General features: G+C 39.3%; 1 protein-coding gene across 3 annotated transcripts in view; it reads left to right on the forward strand.

The window, feature by feature from the left end:
* The window catches only part of LOC129779311 (nitric oxide synthase), a 325,833-nt gene that overhangs the window by 171,613 nt on the left and 133,238 nt on the right, over positions 1 to 20,982 (forward strand). For all 3 annotated transcript variants that reach the window (XR_008743618.1, XM_055786717.1, XM_055786718.1), the window contains exons 4-5: positions 8,865 to 9,001; positions 20,399 to 20,561. Coding sequence is in view for 2 of the 3 variants with exons in the window: in XM_055786717.1 (XP_055642692.1) it covers positions 8,865 to 9,001; positions 20,399 to 20,561 (300 nt within the window). In the remaining variant the exon portion in view is untranslated. The remainder of the gene's footprint in view (positions 1 to 8,864; positions 9,002 to 20,398; positions 20,562 to 20,982) is intronic.

Genomic DNA, 20,982 nt, shown 5'->3' on the forward strand with positions numbered 1-20,982 from the left:
TCACTCAAGTTACCAACATCATTATGCGGAACACTATCCGATAACACTGTCGCGATGTCGCTCTTGGGCATTAACAATACATTTGTTAATGTGTGCCACGATGATCTGGTATACAGGTTGTAACATATTTTTTCCGTTATAATCTTATAATCATGGCTGACAACTATTGAATTTGTTTTTGGGTATAATTGGGGTTTTTTGATCCCGTATTCATCGGATCACCAACAGTAACAACATAAGCATCAGGGTGTTGTAACCTTTAGTATGTAGGACATCTAATCCAGTAATAATTCCGTAATAGAATATGCGGTTCTCTATAAAAGTGGAGTACGAAACAACATCCCGCAGACGATTCTAGGTCTGTTCCACTGGACGAGAACAACGGATGAACAAGGGAGGGACTGCCTGGATGTAATAACATTATATGATGTCAGCAAGAATATCGTTAAAAAAAGATTTATTCAGAAAGTTATAATATTTTGGAAAGCTGTCAATTGTTGTTCTGCTGCCGTGCGGATCGTTCGCACCCGAATCATTCGCTCTCAAAAGAAAAAAAAAAAAAAAAGACATAATCTCTATAAACCAATACCATTGCGAATCATGCATCATATATAGTCATTCGAAAAAATGGAGGGGGTGGTGTCCAGGACACGTCCGCATTGTTGTCGAATGACTATGGAACTATTTCATTCAATTTTCTTACTTATTACTTTGTATATTATTCTAGAATACATAGAAAATTTTCAAATGCTTCTTGAGTAAAAAAAAAATGAGTGATCCTGAAAAGGAGCCGAATGGAGCCGATTCAATGAGTCCTTTTGGAAAAAAATACATAACTGGGCATACGTCGAAAATTGTGTTTTCATCAATGCATGAACTCAAATGAGTATGCATAGTTAAGCTGGGTTCAGACAGTGCGAGTAAGCATACGAGTCGGCCTAGTCAGGCAGGCAGTGCAGCTACTCACACCGTGTGAACACATCATGCCAGTTATGGTCATGTTTGATCCGGCGTGCGGGCTACTTCAAAGTTATTTGAATTTACTCGCATTCGCATCCCTCAAAACGTCAAAAACAGAATTTAGCGTTCGAATCAGGGATGCCAAATGTATAGAAATGTCTCTATTTTAAGGATTTTTGAAAATAAAATATGATATTTATAGACTTGAAAATTATTGGGAAAACAAATAAAACCCTCATAGTTCCTATATGAAATCGTTGTCATTTTGTTTTGCACGCTGGCGTGGCACGCTTCCTTTTTGAGATAGTTTTCTTGAAAATCTCTAATATAGAATCATTATCAGGTACAATTTTCATTCAAAATTCACTCAAAACTTGCAAAATTATTCTAAGAAACAGAATACATATTCGAAGTACATTTTCATTCATTATTCTAATTTTTGACGCGTATTTATTTTATCTGCAAATCTACTATCATTTTCATTTCACAAATTGGTACACGAAGCTGCTGGCAAGGCGAAATAAATAAAATTAAAATAAAATCTTTTAGACTGCCATTTGATGCTATAAATGGCAGTCTAAAAGATTTTATTTATTATACATACTTCCGGAATTATCTTAGCTATGGATGCTTTCGATCTTGGCGTTATATTTTTGGACCAATGAAATCCAACAGTGTTTTCACTTATTCAACACTGATCTAGAGGATCATCATCCTAGAGTCCTTTCAATATTGTATTTGTTGCTCCTTCCCTTGCATCAAATTTCTGGCCCAGATCCTTTTGCCTTTCTGCTTTTTTGGATAGTACCTTCAGTTCGGAGAAATTAAGCACAAAATATTTGTTTATACGGTCAGCGTGTATTTCGTGATAAAACCTGAGACGAAAACTGCCAATCCGCGTTGACGGCATTGAGCTTCGTATTACGAAATGGGGGAGTAGGCATGACAACATGGGTTTACAGAAGAAACGAACACACTTTTAAAATTACAATTATGAATGAAAATTTATTTTTCCCAAATGAAATTAGTACTCCATGTAAATTAAAATCACTTTTGCTTGCAAGTAGTTAAAAAATATCATACAAAAGTTGTGTCTAAAGATAATTTTATATTATAATGGTAAGTTTTGGAGAGAATATCAGAAAAATCATAGAAAATAGTTTAAATTAGGGTCAGAACAACGTACTTCTAGTAGGTAAATAACGGCAAGAAAAAAATTTCATATAAATTTTAGCAATTTAAAACTGTCTCAGGGCCGACTAATCTGATAGAGAATAGTTGGCCTCATACAAACTAATGTCGTATCCAGATGTAGACACCATTCCGCCGTCAACGCGAATAGAGAAGTCGATTTCGGATCAATCATCTGTCAAATTCGGACCTGATTGCTGTTTCTGACTATTTGATGGACATTTGAAAAATCATCTGGCATCCCTGGTAAGCCAATGCTGTAGTATCTAGTTTCTCGTCAGCAGCTCACACTGTGTGAATGAGCAAGGCGAGTCAACCAATTGTCAAACGAGTTCACCGGCCCAGTAGCTGCTCACTGTCAAGACAGCTACTAGCAACGTATAAATGGGCCTTTAGGCATAATTAGATACACAGCTCTCTACCAGGCGGTATGAAAAACAATGAGGTACATCTTTTCATCGAGTCCCTATCTCTGGTTTGAAAACAAAAATATTAAAAAAGAACAAAATTGTACTGCGGTGTGTGATCTTTCATTCACATTTTATTCACTCTATCGACCCTCTGGAATGATTTCGCTCTCACTACTACTCACTTGTTGAAACGAGACCAAAATTAAATTAGAAATGAGATTTGTTTTATTCTCGCCTAGGTCATATTTTTAACCTTCTCTCTGCACTATGCTTGTGCATATTCTGAGAATGCATTCTAAGTAAAAGCCAAATTTACACGTTCGATTAATACGAAATAAAAATAGAAAGAGAGTGTCGTAGATACTGACCAAAGAAAATATACACTTAGAGAACGGGTTGAAACCAATTGATCCTACAGTGTCAAACAAAGATAGTTGGAACCAAAAATTCCGGAAGAATTATATAATAAAAAAAAAAGTTCTTTTCTGATACAGATGTATAAGCATGATAATTGAATTTATTTACCAGAGTCTCTTATAAATAAAGATTCACAACACTATTGAAGCTGATTTGGTGGGCCGCCATTATGTTTTCCATTATGATTCTATGATTCATAATGAAATGTAAAACATGCTCATTTAACTGATACTTTCTTCATTTAAATTAAAAAGCATTTAGTTCTATAATATGAATACGGTGTCACGAAAGTTCTCCCAAATTCACTCTTTCTTATAAGCTCATATTTTCGTGCATCCTATTTTCTCATAAGAAACAAATTTTTACTCAGTTGTATGGAGGATTATTTGACTATATTCTTATTCATTTCCCAGATAAATTGAATTCCCAGAATAATTTGAATAATTATCCCAAAAAAATAAAACAGTCCAAGAAGAATGTATATACCGAATTGAAAGCTTTTCTAGACTACGACTCATGTCGATAATAAGGAATGCTAGATATTAGAATGATATAGATATAAAATGATAAATATTGGGTATGACTTTATCGTTGTGATCAGGGCTCTGCATAGTAATAGTTAAATGAAGACAGTCAGCTGACTATCTGACTGACTATATCCGTATTAATTTGGAAATGACTTTTGGCTTCTTCACGCAGTTTTTCTGACAAAACGACTTTAGTCGCTTTCCCCCTACACGACTCGACTATCTCATTTCATTCTTCCCAGTCAAATAGTCTTCATTGCATTTTGAAGTGACTTCCCCCAAAACGAATTCAATCCTCTCTCTCCCATGTATCACGTATGCAGGCATCGATGTTTGAGTTCAACGTGGTTTGACATACTTTACAGGTGAGTTTGATTTTTTTTTATCGTACACGAAAATTACTCACACGTATTTTGATGAATGAATTTTGATGAATCATAATGGAAAACATAATGGCGGCCCACCAAATCAGCTTCAATAGTGTTGTGAATTTTTATTTATAAGAGACTCTGGTAAATAAATTCAATTCTCATGCTTATACATCTGTATCAGAAAAGAACTTTTTTTTATTATAGAATTCTTCCGGAATTTTTGGTTCCAACTATCTTTGTTTGACACTGTAGGATCAATTGGTTTCAACCCGTTCTCTAAGTGTATATTTTCTTTGGTCAGTATCTACGACACTCTCTTTCTATTTTTATTTCGTATTAATCGAACGTGTAAATTTGGCTTCTACTTAGAATGCATTCTCAGAATATGCACAAGCATAGTGCAGAGAGAAGGTTAAAAATATGACCTAGGCGAGAATAAAACAAATCTTATTCAACACTGATCTAGAGGATCATCATCGGAGAGTCCTTTCAATATTGTATTTGTTGCTCCTTTTCTTGCATCAAATTCCTGGCCCAAATCCTTATAGCGTGCAGTGTGTTTGCGCTATTTTGCACACTATTTACTAATACTAACGCGAGGATTTTCATAGCATATCTCATAACTGTCTATGTTCGTTGGTTTGAGTTCACGATGGGTAGACAATAAACCGTCCATTAATGGGATAACTACTTTTTTGCATCAGAAATCAAGTTTTCGTTCCACTTTATATGCACGAAAAAATAAGATTAACAATTTCGTTCCTAGGGGGATAGAAGTGTGGATTAAAGTCAGTTGAATGAAGAGGAAGATTTGTCGCGTCAGTTAGAATAACCACTAGTTCATCAGTCATCCTAGCTAGTCAACGCTAGTCAATTCATTTTTGACGTAGAATTACCTCTTTCATTAAGGGTGCCAAATCAGAAAACAGGTCACGTTTTTATGAAATAAAGTTAACGTTAATAACTATTTCTGCCGCGAACGGATTTTAACGATTTACACACTAAACGAATCGAAAATTCCGTAAGATTTGTTTATTATGCTATACATTAGAATCCCCTGGTTTGTAAATGGTTAAAATTCATGAAAACTTCAAGCGTTTCCATTTTCCCATAAGTTTGTTCTGTCCATTTGTGTGTTTCCGAACAGAGCTGTCAATAACGAGCAACTTATCGACGACTAACGGAGGGGAAATCGTAGGATTTTAAGTCTCCGTGAACAGAGGAAAAGTAGAAGAATGAAGGCGAATACTTGCCTAGAGTATAAACAGTGGATCTCGCTGAGGCAAACTTTCATTCGGCATCGGACTGTTGAGTAATCCAGTTCACTTTGCTTTCGCTGCGCTTCGATCTAAGATTGGACCCCACCAATGGTAATCCAACTTGGATAACGTCGTTTGGATTTTCTGTTCGTTTTTCGCGTTATTCGTATTGTGTTTTTCTTTCCGCGTCATAAATTGGACGCTTCGCGTAGTGTGTGATGATGACACTTGGTGCAGTGAAAAGCGCTCGCACTGAACCGAGCCTTCGCGAGTGTGACACTGCATCGAACATCAGCGAAGTAGGAGATTTCGGCGCGTCGGTCGAAAATGTAAACGCCGTTATCCAGGCAGCAATCAAAATCACGCTCCCCCCGTTGGTGGTGAAGGCGGTCGCTCTTGACAAACTCATCAGCGAATTCGCATCGATGGGTAGAGTACAAGCTGTATGGCATAATTCAGTCTTTTTCCAAGCAGTTAACATTGTTTGTTTTCTGTCATCATAAGGGCTTCGTTGGTGCCTTTGAGAATGCATCAATGCATTAAACTGCATTTATGGCGAAGCAGGCGTTAAGGTTGTGTACCAAAAATATTTGGGGGATACAAAACATCTTGAATGTCTTACTGGAATGTTATAAGTTATTTAGGTTCGCGTGCCAGTCGCAAAACTGCCTTCAACTAGGATTGCATTTGCGCTAATATTGATCATGATTAAGCATTGCTACTATTTTCGAGGTTGTTATTAACAAAAAGAGTTTATTTCGCTTGTTTAGTCACCATGAAAGTAAATGCCGTTCTGGAATTTTGTATGTGATTAGGTTTTTGCCAGTAGCAAAACTTCCTTCACTAAGGGTGACAGCTGCGCATTTGTATATCACAAACAATCTATCAACTCTAGCGCCTCGGAATAGTAATGTGGAGCATATCAAACAAATCTAAGAGAATTTTCTATTCAATTGGTATGCAAATCATCAGAAATCGTTCGCTGTGAAAATAGTTATAAACGTTAATTTTATTTCATAAAAACCTTACCGGTTTTCTGATTTGGCACCCTTCCTGAAAGACGTAGTTCTACGTCAAAACTATGTTTATTTTCTATTCGTGGCAAATTACTTTCGCACAAAAAAACATTTTTATTTTGCCTTCTTTTTGTACACTTTGTTACTACTCCTTGTACAAATCTAGTAAACAGCAATGAGATGATATTGAGAAACCAGTTTAAACCTTTGAATGTAACATACGTTCATGTCAATGAGGTACATATAAAGGTAGAGCAGTAGGCGAAGTGTATCTGTATTGGCAAGCAAAATATCGTGTCGTAATTATTTGCATTCAGTATGGAATGTATCACCTTTCCAACTCCGACAAGCACTTCGTACTCTATATCTCCCCGTTCACCATATGACTCGAAAGAAGAGCGGCTTAGACATTCCCTTCACGTTTGTCAGACAAGGACCTTCTTCGAGAACTTGATGTGAATGATATATACGACGTCATCGCTTACCTGGGGAACGTAAAGTACCCGGTCCCCTGCCATTCGTTGAATTCTAGCATCAAGTACGTCTCGTCTTTCATTATGAGTACGAAAAGATGTTTTTCACTTCTTTCGCCGGAAAGAAGTTTTTCACCAGCACCTCAAGCTACTCCTTCTGGGTGATTACCTGCTGCTCAGACACGGCGGGTCTGGTTGGACGCTTCCGCATAAAAATGTCCATTTTGGCCAGATCCTTCTTCACCGTTTGAACGGTTGCTTCGATCTCCCGGTTTAAGGAGCGGCAAAAAGATGATATTGTAAATACCAGATCGGCTATATCTGGCGGACACAAAGTGCCTCAGGATGTCCAACAACTTCGTTGTGGGGTGGAGCTTGTAGTATGGAAAAATCATCAAGTTGCTTGACAGTGCTACTGCTGCGAATCAACAGCCTTGAATCATTTTTGTTGTAGACTTTTTTTTGTACTAAATTTATTTTCAAATGGCTCAGCAACATTAAGTAACAATGAGCCGAGTTAATGAATAGGGAAAAGCCTATTTGAGTAGAACAATTCCAATGTTCTTTCTCAAAAAGGCATAAAAACCCTATTATCTTTTCGTAAAATGTTACAATATGGATAATGACAAAATTCACAATAACATAATATTATAGGCTTCTTGTTTAAGCTTCTTGTTACAGAGATGTCCATCTCCTAGGTTGTAGACTTAATTAACGTAAGATTTAAAGAAAATTTGTTCCTATAAATTATCTTTCATCGCCATCCGAAATTAGTCCATTTTTTTTAATGCATACGTTAACACTAAAATCGATGAAAAATGAATTGGAATTTTCGAACATTCCATTCGGTAATTTGAACAAAATTGTAGAATTTGAATCGTGCTTGCCAAGCGTAAATGCTCTGATTGAGCGAGTGATTTTCGGGCGTAAACAAAATCTAAACCACCGAAAAATCACAATTGAGAGCGGATATCCAGAAAGAAATAATACTAATCAGTTTAGACTCGCTTAAATATGGTTTATGTTCACATAACGTATATACCTAACGTTTTTTTTTTTATTCTTTTATTCATAACAGTAAAATAATGAAACTTCGTTTGTTTCTATGAACGTGGGGGAGTGAAAATGGCACATGGAAATATTAATTTTATCCGTTTTTTACGACGTGATTTTACAAATATTCACTCCAGTCTATCACATTAGCCTCATATTCAGCGGGAGCTTTACTAAAATGTACGTTTTTAATTGATAAATTACTTCCAGAAAATAGCATTTTTACATGGATGCGGTGGGCAATTAAAGATAAACACAACGACTGTCACTATTTGCGAAATAGTTATGGCAGCGCATGCTATGTCGCTCGAAACTCGACCATCTTCATCACCTTTTTCCAGGACATTGTGTTCATGTATACAAAAACTCATCAGTTGATACTGTCAGTTTCATTGATGAAACATTTCGACACAAGCTTTCAATCCATCCCTTATTCTGCGCCGCAAAGTACCAGACAAATTTATTACAAAGCAGCGAACTCGATTCCAGATGTGACAAATCCAAACACATTCATTTTCCACTGTTGACGTTGGCAAAATGAAGAATTACCCCTTACGATTCCAAACAAACAACGTTACACACATCCTGTGTGGCTGTGTTGAAAATAAACCTACTTATCCGCATTTGTCGCACACAGTGCCACTTCGACGCGGTGAAGCCATTTTTTAGACTTTGAATTACCGGGCGCGAACCTCATCCTGTGTACCAAAGGTGGAAAAATGTTGAATGTGCCATTCCGCAAGAGGAAACAACATTCCTGTGATTGCAGGATATTCGGGAGCATGAATAACTTGCGTATTTATCATTTTTATTATAATCCACCAGAGTCGAGCCCCTCTGATCGCATGTTGGGGTCACGATGTGCCAGAGGAAGCGGCTCTGGTGAGTCGTTTTGTTGTTGAGATTTGTTCGTTCCGGAATTCTTGAGATGCTTCGTGGCTTGCACAGGTGGGTTCTTGTTGGAAAGAATACACTTCCGCAGAACGCTTGTTTATCGTTCCGTTGACAAATCGGTTACACGCGGGATACGGTGGGAAGAAATGAATGGGATGGAAGTTAGCAAACATATGCTCTAAGGAATTGGAATGTCACCAGCTTTAAGCTTGCTCATTTCTCAAACCATTGTTTGTGTGTATCAAGAAGTTACAACATTTTATTTTTTTGTTCCTCTTCCACTTTCAACACAGGTGTTACACTGTTCCAGAGAAGTTTGCACGGGAAGCATAATGACGCCAAGCGTTGTTGGAACCGAATGTCGGAAGCCAGACATTGTGTTGCAGCACGCAAAAGATTTCCTGGACCAGTACTATTCTTCAATCCGAAGGTAAGACAAAACCGCACACATTAAGGTTAAGGAATTCTGATTGCAACACAGAATGGAAAAAAAGAAACAAATTCAACGTGCATTTGTAGTATGTTGCGTACTTAGTACGCGTTGAACGGAATATGAAGTGAAGCAATCCGGAAGTTGCACTGAACTGATTCTTCTCTCTTACCCAAGTTCCGCCAGTGACATGCTTCCTCACATTTCATCTTATCCGTCTAAACCACTACTCAGGCTCTTCAGTGCCCTCTTGTGTAGGTTGCATAAAAACGTATACAAAGAACGTTGGCACTGCAAAAGAAGCCATTTCTCAGCATTCAACTCGGCAAACTGTTGCTCTTTCACCACTCGGTCTGTATGTTGGGGTGGTGGGTCGGGTTACTTCCTCCCGTTTGTTGCGTTTCAACCTTCATCAAATAGATCCATTGCTGTATGTGTACTGCGGCCAGCTTCTGCAAAACAGGTGAGCACGGGGCTAACGTTGTTTGTAGGGGCTTAGGTAATCAGTCAGCATAGGTAGGGTTCATTCTGGCTTATTGGTTCGTAAGAACGATTAGACGATTCAATCTGTTTTCAAAAGAGAGATTTGTGCACGGATGGCAGGAATGCTAGTCGCTAGGTTGAATAGTGATAATAGAGTCCAAGATGAAAGAGGCGCAAGCCAACGTGATGAAAACCTGTATTTGGTTTGATGACAGACCTGAGAAAGGCTTGAAATATTAACGTTCATTTGTCTCCAGTCTTTGAAGATATTAATTAATTGCTTTTGGAGCGTTTGTTTCAGAAATGTCAAAATAACATTGTTTTTGGTTACTCATAATTACATGTCAGTAACATATCAATCCTCTTTCTAAAATAAATAGAAAGAATCGCATATTCCCAAGTTTTTAATTTATAAAATATTTCTCCAAAATTGATTTATTTGATTTTAAGAATTTAATTGAAGTGAACAGAAATCACAGCATCATTAAAAACAGCGGACTGTGATATTGAAATCTGAACTGAGCGGACATAGTTCAATTTGGAGCTACTTAATAGTTTTTCCGAATACTTTTTCGCGTCAATAGAACCCCATCTATAATGCGGAGAACCAAGCTTCTTACCTTTTATGGTTCTTCGAATCGGATTTGCGCCATTAGTGCCAAAAAAGATGGAAAGAAATCTGAAAAAATTATAGGAGGTTGAGTCCAAGATACGACCGCATTGTTGCCGTAGAACTACGGTGTTATTTTATATAAGTCGCTTGTTTATACATTCGGATATTATTCTATAATGCTTTGGCGCACCTTAACGTCTGCTTCGCCATATCGTCAGTTTAATGCATTCATGAATTCTCAATGGCACCAACGCGGCCCTTATGATGACGGAAAACAAACAATGTAAACTGCTTGGAAAAAGACTGAATTGTGCCACATAACTTGTACTCTGCTGAAACACCCATCGATGCGAATTCACTGATGAGTTTGTCAAGAGCGACCGCCTTCACCACCAGCGGGGGCAGCTTGATTTTGTTGCTTTTACATTTTCGATCGACGCGCCGAAATCGCCTACTTCGCTGTTGTTCGATGCGGTGTCACACTCGCGGACTTTTGCAGAAATGCTTAAGAGTTCCGTGCCAACGACACAGGACAATCCCTACTCCATTCTGCAGAACGACGAGCCTGTTGCTGACGCTCCCAATGCCGGATGTTCCGGTACATCGCAGGGTGCCATCAGGAAAAGAAAAATTACTTCTTTTCCATCACTCCCCAGAAAGAATACCGAAACTTCCCAAGTTGGAATGAAGCCTCGAACTGAACGTGCTGAGAATAGGCCGAAGCAAGTACCTCCCGGTTTACGTGGTCATGCTACCAACCAGGGGTCCTCAGCACTTCCCGGAACAACAACGAACACGTCTGTTCGCGGTCGAAGCAACAGCCACTACCTGGCCTGCTTGCGCTTTCAGACCTTGTGGATAACATTTTAAATGCTTTAAATATAAATGATCCTCTTAAAAGCATAGTATTATGTTTGCTTCCGGTTGTGAGAACATTTTTGAAAGAAAAATGTGGCTTTTTAGCAGCGTTCATTTCCCTCGATGCCTAATTCAGCGCAAGAGGTCAAGGATTTGACCACTGTCATACAGTGGAATTGCAGAAGCATCATCCCTAAACTAGACCAATTTAAATTTTTAGTTCACAGTTCTAACTGTGATGTATTTTCTCTCTGTGAAACATGGCTTTGTTTAGCCGACGAGCTGAATTTTCACGATTTCAACATTATTCGCCTAGATCGTAACGACTCGTTTGGTGGCGTACTATTGGGGATCAAAAAACGTCACTCCTTCTATAGAGTCACTATCCCATCGATTACAGGCATTGAAGTTGTCGCTTGCCAGATACAAATCAATGGCAAAGAACTCTGCATTGCTTCGATATATATTCCTCCCAGGACTACGGTAGGTCGCCATCAGTTCTTTGATATTATCGAGGCATTGCCGGAGCCGCGGTTAATCTTAGGTGACTTCAACTCCCATGGAACAGCATGGGGGTCACTCTACGATGACAACCGTGCCACGTTGATTTATGATCTGTGCGACAACTTCAACATGACAGTTTTAAATACAGGGGAAGCAACTAGGATAGCCAACCCTCCTGCACGGGCAAGCATGCTAGACATATCTCTCTGCTCTTCTTCATTATCCCTGGATTGCACATGGAAGGTAATCCAAGATCCCCACGGTAGTGATCACCTACCAATAATTTTATCGATCGCCAATGAATCAAAATCTAGTGAGTCAGTCGATATTGCGTATGACCTCACGAAGAATATTGACTGGAGAAAATTTGCAGAATAAATATCTGAAGCAATCATTTCGATGCATGAACTTCCTCCCCTTGAAGAGTATAACTTTATATCAAGTTTGATTTACGATAGCGCACTTCAAGCTCAAAAGAAACGTGTACCGGCTACCACTTTCCGACGTCGTCCTCCATCACTTTGGTGGGACAAGGAATGTTCAAAGGTCTACCTTGAAAAATCATCCGCTTTCAAAAAATTCAGGAAAACTGGATTAGTGGAATGGTTTCGAAAGTACCAAGCTCTAGAAGCCAAACTAAAAGGTCTGATTAAAGCAAAAAAAGCGTGGATATTGGCGAAAGTTCGTCAATGGTTTGTCAAGGGAGACCGCTATGAGCACTCTTTGGAATACGGCTAGGAAAATGCGTGGCTGGAACCATACCAATGAAAGTGAGGAATACTCTGACCGTTGGATTTTCAAATTTGCAAGGAAGGTTTGTCCCGATTCTGTTCCTGCACAAAGCGTCGTACGCGATATTCCGCTCCAATGCGATTATGAGAATTTTTCGATGGTAGAATTCTCAATTGCCCTCCTCTCATGTAACAATTCAGCTCCGGGGTCGGACAAGATTAAATTCAACTTGTTGAAGATTCTTCCCGACTTGGCAAAACAGCGTTTGCTGAACTTGTTCAACAAGTTTCTGGAGCTGAATATTGTCCCGCATGACTGGAGACAAGTGAGAGTGATAGCCATACGGAAACCCAACAAGCCGGCTTGCGATCACAACTCGTATAGGCCGATTGCAATGTTATCCTGTATTCGTAAATTGTTAGAGAAAATGATTCTACTTCGTTTGGACAAGTGGGTTGAAGCGAACAATTTGCTGTCAAATACGCAGTTTGGCTTCCGCCGAGGTAAAGGGACGAATGATTGTCTCGCGCTGCTATCTTCTGAAATCCAAATCGCATTTGCTCGCAAAGAACAAATGACTTCCGTTTTTCTCGATATCAAAGGGGCATTTGATTCAGTTTCCATGGAAATTCTCTCAGAGAAGCTTCATAATCGTGGACTTTCACCAATTCTGAATAATTTCATGTACAATTTACTGTCAGAAAAGCACATGAATTTCTCTCATGGCAACTCAAAATCTTCTCGTTACAGTTTTATGGGCCTACCGCAAGGCCTGCCTAAGCCCCCTCTTGTACAGTTTTTACGTCAATGATATGGATGATTGTCTCACTAGAGACTGCACGCTGAGACAACTTGCAGACGATGGAGTTATTTCCATCACGGGTACTAATCCCGTCGCTCTGCAAAAGTCGTTGCAAGATACCATGAACAATCTGTTCACGTGGGCCCTCAAGCTGGGTATCGAATTCTCTACGGAGAAAACTGAAATGGTCGTTTTTTCTAGGAAGCACGAACCCGCCCAATTCCAGCTTCACCTATCCGGCAAAACGATCCAACACTCTATGTTTTTCAAATACCTGGGTGTATATTTTGATTCTAAGTGTACCTGGGGGAGACACATTGCGTATTTGAAACAGAAATGCCAGCAAAGAATCAATTTTCTCCAAACAATAACCGGAACATGGTGGGGTGCCCATCCAGGAGACCTCATTCAGTTGTACAAAACAACGATATTGTCAGTGTTAGAATATGGCAGTTTTTGCTTCCGATCAGCTGCCAGGATTCATATTCTCAAGCTGGAGAGGATACAATATCGTTGCTTGCGTATAGCCATGGGGTGTTTGCATTCGACACATACGATGAGTCTCGAAGTTTTGGCAGGAGTACCCCCGCTTACTCTTCGGTTCACAGAATTATCCTCCAGATTTCTCATCCGTTGCAAGATCATGAATCCATTGGTGATTGATAACTTCGAAAATCTACTCCAACTGACTCCTCAGTCAAGTTTTATGTCTTTATACCATGAGTACCTTACCCACGACGTGCACCCTTCACCAGGCATCTCCAACCAAGTTTGCTTCCCTTACTTCTGCAATTCCTCTGTCATTTTTGATCTGTCCATGCGACAAAAAATCCATGGAATACCAGATCACCTACGCTCCAATGTTATTCCGTCGATATTTTCGGAAAAATATGGGAAAGTTGGATCTGATTAAATGTTCTTTACTGACGGTTCATACATAAACGGGTCCACTGGCTTCGGCATCTTCAATGAAAATTCCAGTGCCTCTTTCAAACTCAAAGATCCTTGTTCCGTGTATGTCGCAGAAATGGGTGCGATATACTATGCTCTAGGGATCATTGAAACACTGCCCATCGACCATTATTTTATTTTTTCAGACAGTCTCAGCTCAATAGAGGCAATCCGCTCAATGAAAGTTGATAAACGCTCATCTTATTTCCTAACAAGAATAAGACATCTATTGAGTGTTTTGGTCGAAAAATTATTCAAGATTACCTTAGCATGGGTTCCCTCTCATTGCTCGATTCCGGGGAATGAGAAAGCGGACTCGCTAGCTAAGGTGGGCGCTTCAGAAGGCACACTTTTTGAAAGGCAAATTGCCTATAATGATTTTTTTCACATTCCTCGTCAGGACACACTCGTTAGTTGGCAGCGCATGTGGAGTGAAGATGAGTTCGGTCGTTGGTTACACACGATTATCCCTAAGGTCTCGACGAGTGCATGGTTCAAGGGATTGAATGTAGGTCGTGATTTCATTCGCGTGATATCTCGGCTTATGTCCAATCACTACAACCTAAACGCGCATCTCTATCGCATTGGGCTCGCAGCAAACAATCTTTGTGATTGTGGCGATGGCTACCACGACATCGAGCATGTTGTCTGGTCATGTATCCGGTTCCATGCTGCTCGCTCTCAGCTCTCTAGAGCACTGAGAGCAAAAGGCAGACAATCGGATATCCCCGTCCGGGATATCTTAGGTAGCCGGGATCCTGATCTTCTGCTTCAACTATACCTGTTCCTCAGAAACGCCGATGTCAACGTTTAATGATGTTTCCTTCGTTGTGTCCCCGTTTCATATCCCTCCTATCCGATCGATAAACTTTTACTTAGTCGCGGCAATACATACACACACTCTTTACAGATGCACGGGCCGAAGGTTGTGCAGTCCACTGATGATTCAACAAGAGCCAAAGGTTGTACCGCTCATGACAACTCTACACGAGCTGATGATTGCGCCGGCTAGTGACCATCCTATCCTGGATTCCTCGAGTCGAGAAAGACGCACCACGCTAGATATGGGGTACAGACTAGGGGGGCGTTGCTGATTAATGGTCAGCTGCATCCCAATAGGAAGTAGCCCGTGTCGGGCACACGTACAGAGCATCGAAGACTGCAACATACCAATAATGAGAACACTTGTAATACTAACCTCGAGCCAACCGCGAGTAATCGGTTACATATTACTAACATAGTTGTAAGACAAAAATTGTCAAAATATTGGACTCCCGGCCCCGTCAGGCTAACGCCACATGTGCCTTAATAAAAAATATATTTTGTGGAAAAAAAAACCTTTGAGTAACCCCTCATTTCAAAATTCAAAATAGATGGAAGGAAAATCAGCATGCAAATCTGAAATCTTTTTGTTCAGGATCATTTGCAGCAGATTCCACAGCGGAAGACTGCAGAGAAGTTCGGAATAGGCTGAGGAACAGTCCGTGAAATTGTGCACAAGCACAAAACTTACGGTTCGATTGGTGACGGATCCAGAAGAGGCCGTCGTATCGGAAGACCGATAGCCGAACGAATCAACGAATCATCCGGGAAGTGAGGAAATCTCCAAAAGTATCAGTCAAAGTCATTCAGAAAAAGCTCTCGCTGGCGGTATCGTCCAGAACCGTACGCCGCATACTAGCTGAGCATGGACTCAAGAGCTTTTTGCTTTTATTGGGTGATTTGTTATTTCTCGAACTCGTGCTTTTCAACTTGTTCTCTATCTTTATTTTGCGTGCCATTGAAATAAAATGTTTGATTTTATGTTTTATGAATGGACTCCATCTAAATATGATGAAAATGCAATGAACAATGTTCTTTTTATAATAAAGCCTCAAGGAATTTCCATTTTCATTTAACAAAATTGTGTCTTATTTGAACAAAAATTTAGAAAATCGTTATCTATTGCAGTTTTCAGTACAACTTAAACAACACTTTGTTTATATCGCTTCAATATTGATTGCTAACAATACCGTACAGCTCTAACTATCATTACATGAAGAAACGAGGGATTATTCAAAGGTTTTGAGTGATTTTAAAAATAGATTTTGGGATTGGGCTTTATTTTTATCAACACATTAAAGAAGTCATGTAAGGGAGTAAACAAAATCTAACAAAAATGGAAAAACTTGTTAATTACTTGAAAGAGTAATAATTAACGAACATTTTTTAAAGATTACATTAATAGTTTGTTATAACAAAGTTTAGAAATTGAGAAAAAATTCTAAACATCCAAGGTGGACTTTTTTGTGCTTATCACTCTAAGTACACGTATCTCAAACTTTAGAAGGGTTATATTTTTCGTTTGAGATTTTAAATTTTCTACAATGATATAATGATATATATAATGTTTTGGAGGACCCTCAGGCTTTTCATTTTAGAAGATTTAAAGCTTATTTCTCACGTAAAGTATGAGATTGACAAATTGTTTTCCAGTGATAATTGAAATCTTTCCAGAAATGGTGTGTGGACAATCGGATGGTATCGGAGTCCAAAAAAGTAAAAGCTCAAATAAGTTGGGTCTTTTATTCACGAGAAAGTGAACTATACATTATCATTTATATATTCTGAAATAATGATATATTCGAGCAAAATCAAAAACACTGCAAGCTAAATAAATAGAATTCTTCTCAAGTTTGAGATTTATGTTGCACAGGTCTTTTTAGCCGTTTCATTGCTTCTATTTGAAAGCTCGGTGGATTTATTATTTATTATATATTACATATACTTCAAAATTACTACAACACAAAATTGGAAATATAATTGAATGCATGCAAACAAATTGACTTCATTAGTAGGGCGAGATGAATGACAAACAATTTTCAAATTCAAAGCACATATTAATTCGAATCTCATCAACTCTCCCGATCAACCAAATATTACCACATTTTAATTGCATTCAAAAAAATTAACAAATGAACATGAACCATTTATTCGTTTTTTTTTTTTTTTTTTATAAATTCGTTTATTTTTACAGGCTCAGTTACGTAAGTTTAAAGGAGCCGAAATCTTAAATATATTTTTAAAACTATATATATGAACAATTTTCTTAAATCTATGGTTAGTAATGTGGGAAACCGATTACTCGTGGTGGACTCGAGATTAAAAGGGTGACATTTTCTCAGGAAAAGGATGGGGTATAAGGAAATTATTACAATGTTGATAATCACACACACTCAATTCTTAAATCTATTCGTACATCAGTTGTGAATTTACATTTCATTCTTTTGTTTATAGCAAGCGGACCAATTACTCACAAAGGAAGAAATGGAGGGTATAAGGATATAAGGATAATCACACACGAACATCGATAGATTTAAGGAAAACATATATTTGGGACATGTAATCAAGGTCTAACCGAGCCAACACATCTCTCACCGGTACATTGGGCTGCCTTCCTCTAGCCCGAAGGGAGTTCTCTAAATTCGATCTGGCAACAAGATACACCTCACACGACCAAACAACGTGTTCGATGTCGTGGTAACCTCGGCCACAAACGCAGATATTGCTGCCGGCCAGATTGAAACGAAAGAGTAGCGCGTCTAACGAACAGTGATTGGACATGAGTCGGGAGAAGGTGCGAATAAAGTCCCGACTCAAGTCCAGACTTTTGAACCATGGTTTGAGGCTAACCTTAGGGATAATCGAGTGAAGCCACCGGCCCAATTCATCTTCGTTCCATTTGCGTTGCCAGTTAGCGATGGTATTTTTACGGACTAAAGAGTAAAATTCATTGAAGGCGATTTGACGCTGATAAATATCGCCTTCAATCGCACCTACCTTTGCTAATGAGTCAGCCCTCTCATTACCCGGAATTGAGCAATGAGAAGGGACCCACACAAAGGTAATGACATAACAGCGTCTGGATAAAGCACTCAAAATTTTTCGTATTCTCTCAAGGAAGTACGGCGAGTGCTTTTCCGGCCTCACTGAACGGATAGCTTCGACAGAGCTAAGACTATCCGTTACAATGTAATAGTGTTCAACAGGTCGTGAGGCGACGCTGTCCAGCGCCCAATGAATTGCTGCCAATTCAGCAATATACACTGAGCAAGGATTCTGAAGACTGTGTGAGGTGCTAAAAAATTCGTTGAACACTCCAAATCCTGTGGACTCATTTATAGTGGACCCATCAGTAAAGTACATATTATCACAATTGATACCCCTATATTTTTCATCGAAGATCGTTGGAGCGATCCTCGATCGTTGGTAATCTGAATATCCATGGATATCTTGCTTCATGGACAGATCAAAATGCACAGAGGAATTGATGTAGTCAGGGAAACAAACACGGTTGGGAATATACGAAGAAGAATCAACCTGCATGGAGATGAATTCATGATATGAACTCATGAATCCGGAGTGAAAATTTAGCTCGATCAGCCGCTCAAAATTTCCGATCACCAATAGGTTCATGACCTTACACCGGATGAAGAACCGAAGAGATAATAAATTGAAGCGATCTTTTAGTGGGAGTACGCCTGCCAAAACCTCGAGACTCATGGTATGCGTTGAGGGCATACATCCCAACGCAATACGGAGACAAAGATACTGAATTCGCTCGAGTTTAATTAAGTGTGTTTTGGCAGCTGATTGAAAACAGAAACTGCCATACTCCATCACTGAGAGAATAGTTGTTCTATACAACATTATAAGATCTTCGGGATGGGCTCCCCACCAGCATTTATTCGTTAAATGAAATAAAATTGATTCTGATTCAGATGTAACAATCAGCGAGCCGTGAAGGAAATTACAAACACATTATTCAATGCATTATTAATTAATTGTTACCTATTTAATACGCGACCGTTTTATTGCTGCGCTGCCCTTCACTCTCTGACATCAGAACAGAACATCCAAGCGCATTCACACAGGTGTGTCATTCATTAGCTGGATGATAATTGTTTGGCTAATAATTGCTGTCATGATTACAATCATTGGATCACAAAATTTTCTGAACTGACCAAACCGGGTCGCATTCGCTGTCCATTGTCCCAATTGAATATGGCCGATGTCGGATTTGCTTCCAGCATCACGATTCTCGAATGCTTACTGTGGCTGACTGTGGTGTCCTATTTATAAATTGTGAGAAGCACAAGTGTTGAATTAGTGACCATTCACTATGCTTCGCATCACCGGAATGTAATGGTATTATTATTATGCACCCAGCGTAGAATAGTTCAATTTTCTGCTGGTCTGAATCCTGTTGCATCATAGTTTATCGGGTCTGATATGCCAACCACCCAAAAGCTTGATAAAACATTCAGCCTCAGGATGATACAGCGAATGTTCGATTGTGTTCATCTATTGGAAAAGACAAAGTGAAAGTTGATTTTTTTTATCCCATTTATTTATTTATTAGGCTCATTAGGCTTTTTTTTTAGCTGTAACAGAGCCGGGTTTTAATCGTGTACATGTACATATGTTTATGTTTCTATAAACTGTAAATTACACAGTAGTTAGTAGTAGCCATTTAGGCGTTAAGTTTTCTGTTCCATTACATTATGGTAAATTACACAGTAGTAGCCATTTCGGCGTAAGGGTATTCTTTCTGTTCTTCCATTGCTCAGCAGACCGGACAGCGGAGACAGTTGATATTGATCATTGTTGGGTTATTTATAGAACAGCAGCCCGATGTTTCTTGCAGAGCAGAGTAGTTGTATGGATGAATCGATCTAATTTCGACCGTGGATCGATCTCCATCGCTGATGATGTTTGCGTGGACGTAGTTATTCTATAACAACACAAAGATGGTCAATTGAGGGTCCTGAGTTTGAATTCACGACCGATCGCTCAGTAAGCGAACGCGCAACCAAGTGGCTACGAAGACCCCCTAAGTGAAAGTTGATGATACTCACAAAATATGAATATATACGCTATGTGCCACAAGCGCGGGAAATTGATTGCAGTTTTGCTAAACCGAGTGAAATGCTCATGAAAAATTTGGCAGTATACGTGTAGGAGGAAACAAAGTTCGATACAATGGTCGTTAGTGGTTTGAACACCCGGACATGTAGTTTTTATTTGAATCACCATGATCTCTATGATATGAATGACTCTACACATATAATCAACTAATGGATGGGGTATCCCGTTTCGATCAATGAAAATATAGTATGAAACGGATGTAGATCATTGTCAATATATTCGCTCTAGCAAACTGTGGCATTGTTTTTCATTTTCTAAAATAATAGCAAATATTGATATATTGAAAAGAAGAATCACTTCACAGAATTCATTCATCAAGCCTCACCATCAAACGGTTGAATGACTAATTACGTGTAAAACAAGCCGATTATCACTTTTCCGTCTTTCATTTCCATCACCTTGAGACCGCTTCCAATCATCGTGATTGATATTTAATTACCGTTTCCGCGAAGCTCGCCCACTCTTCACTCTTATTTTTCCTTGACAGATTGAAATCGCCCGCCCACGACGCTCGCTGGCAGCAGGTTCAGAAGGAGATAGAATCGTCTGGTTCGTACAACCTGACCGAAACCGAGCTAACCTACGGCGCTAAGCTGGCCTGGCGTAACTCGTCGCGGTGCATCGGAAGGATACAGTGGTCCAAGCTGCAGGTAAGAACATCGGTGTCCTCTTATTCCCAAAGTCTCACCAGTAGACGCCATTGTGCTGTGAATCCTTTCTTCGTTGGCCTCCTTCCAAGTTCTTCCAAGGCAAGCAGAAATAGATAGTTAAAGTCATTAATTATTTAAATTGAGAGTCATACAGTCTTTATGTAATTATCTTGGCCCCGTCTCCCTAAGGATCTGAGAGTGGCTGCGTTGAGGATGAAAATTCAACCCGCCGACCTGCCACGCTTCTCCCCTTCATGGAGGGGTGTAAATTTAATGAAGCACATGGAGAAAATTAAATTACTCTCAACTATCGTCTTCGTACGATGCGGGCGCCGGAGGCTGGAAAGGATACTTATTCATCGACCGGGGAGAATCAATTTACAATGATGACGATGATTGTAGACACTTTTCTAGCGCATCT

Source organism: Toxorhynchites rutilus, chromosome 3 (assembly GCF_029784135.1).
Source record: "Toxorhynchites rutilus septentrionalis strain SRP chromosome 3, ASM2978413v1, whole genome shotgun sequence".
Taxonomy (NCBI): Eukaryota; Metazoa; Arthropoda; class Insecta; order Diptera; family Culicidae; genus Toxorhynchites; species Toxorhynchites rutilus.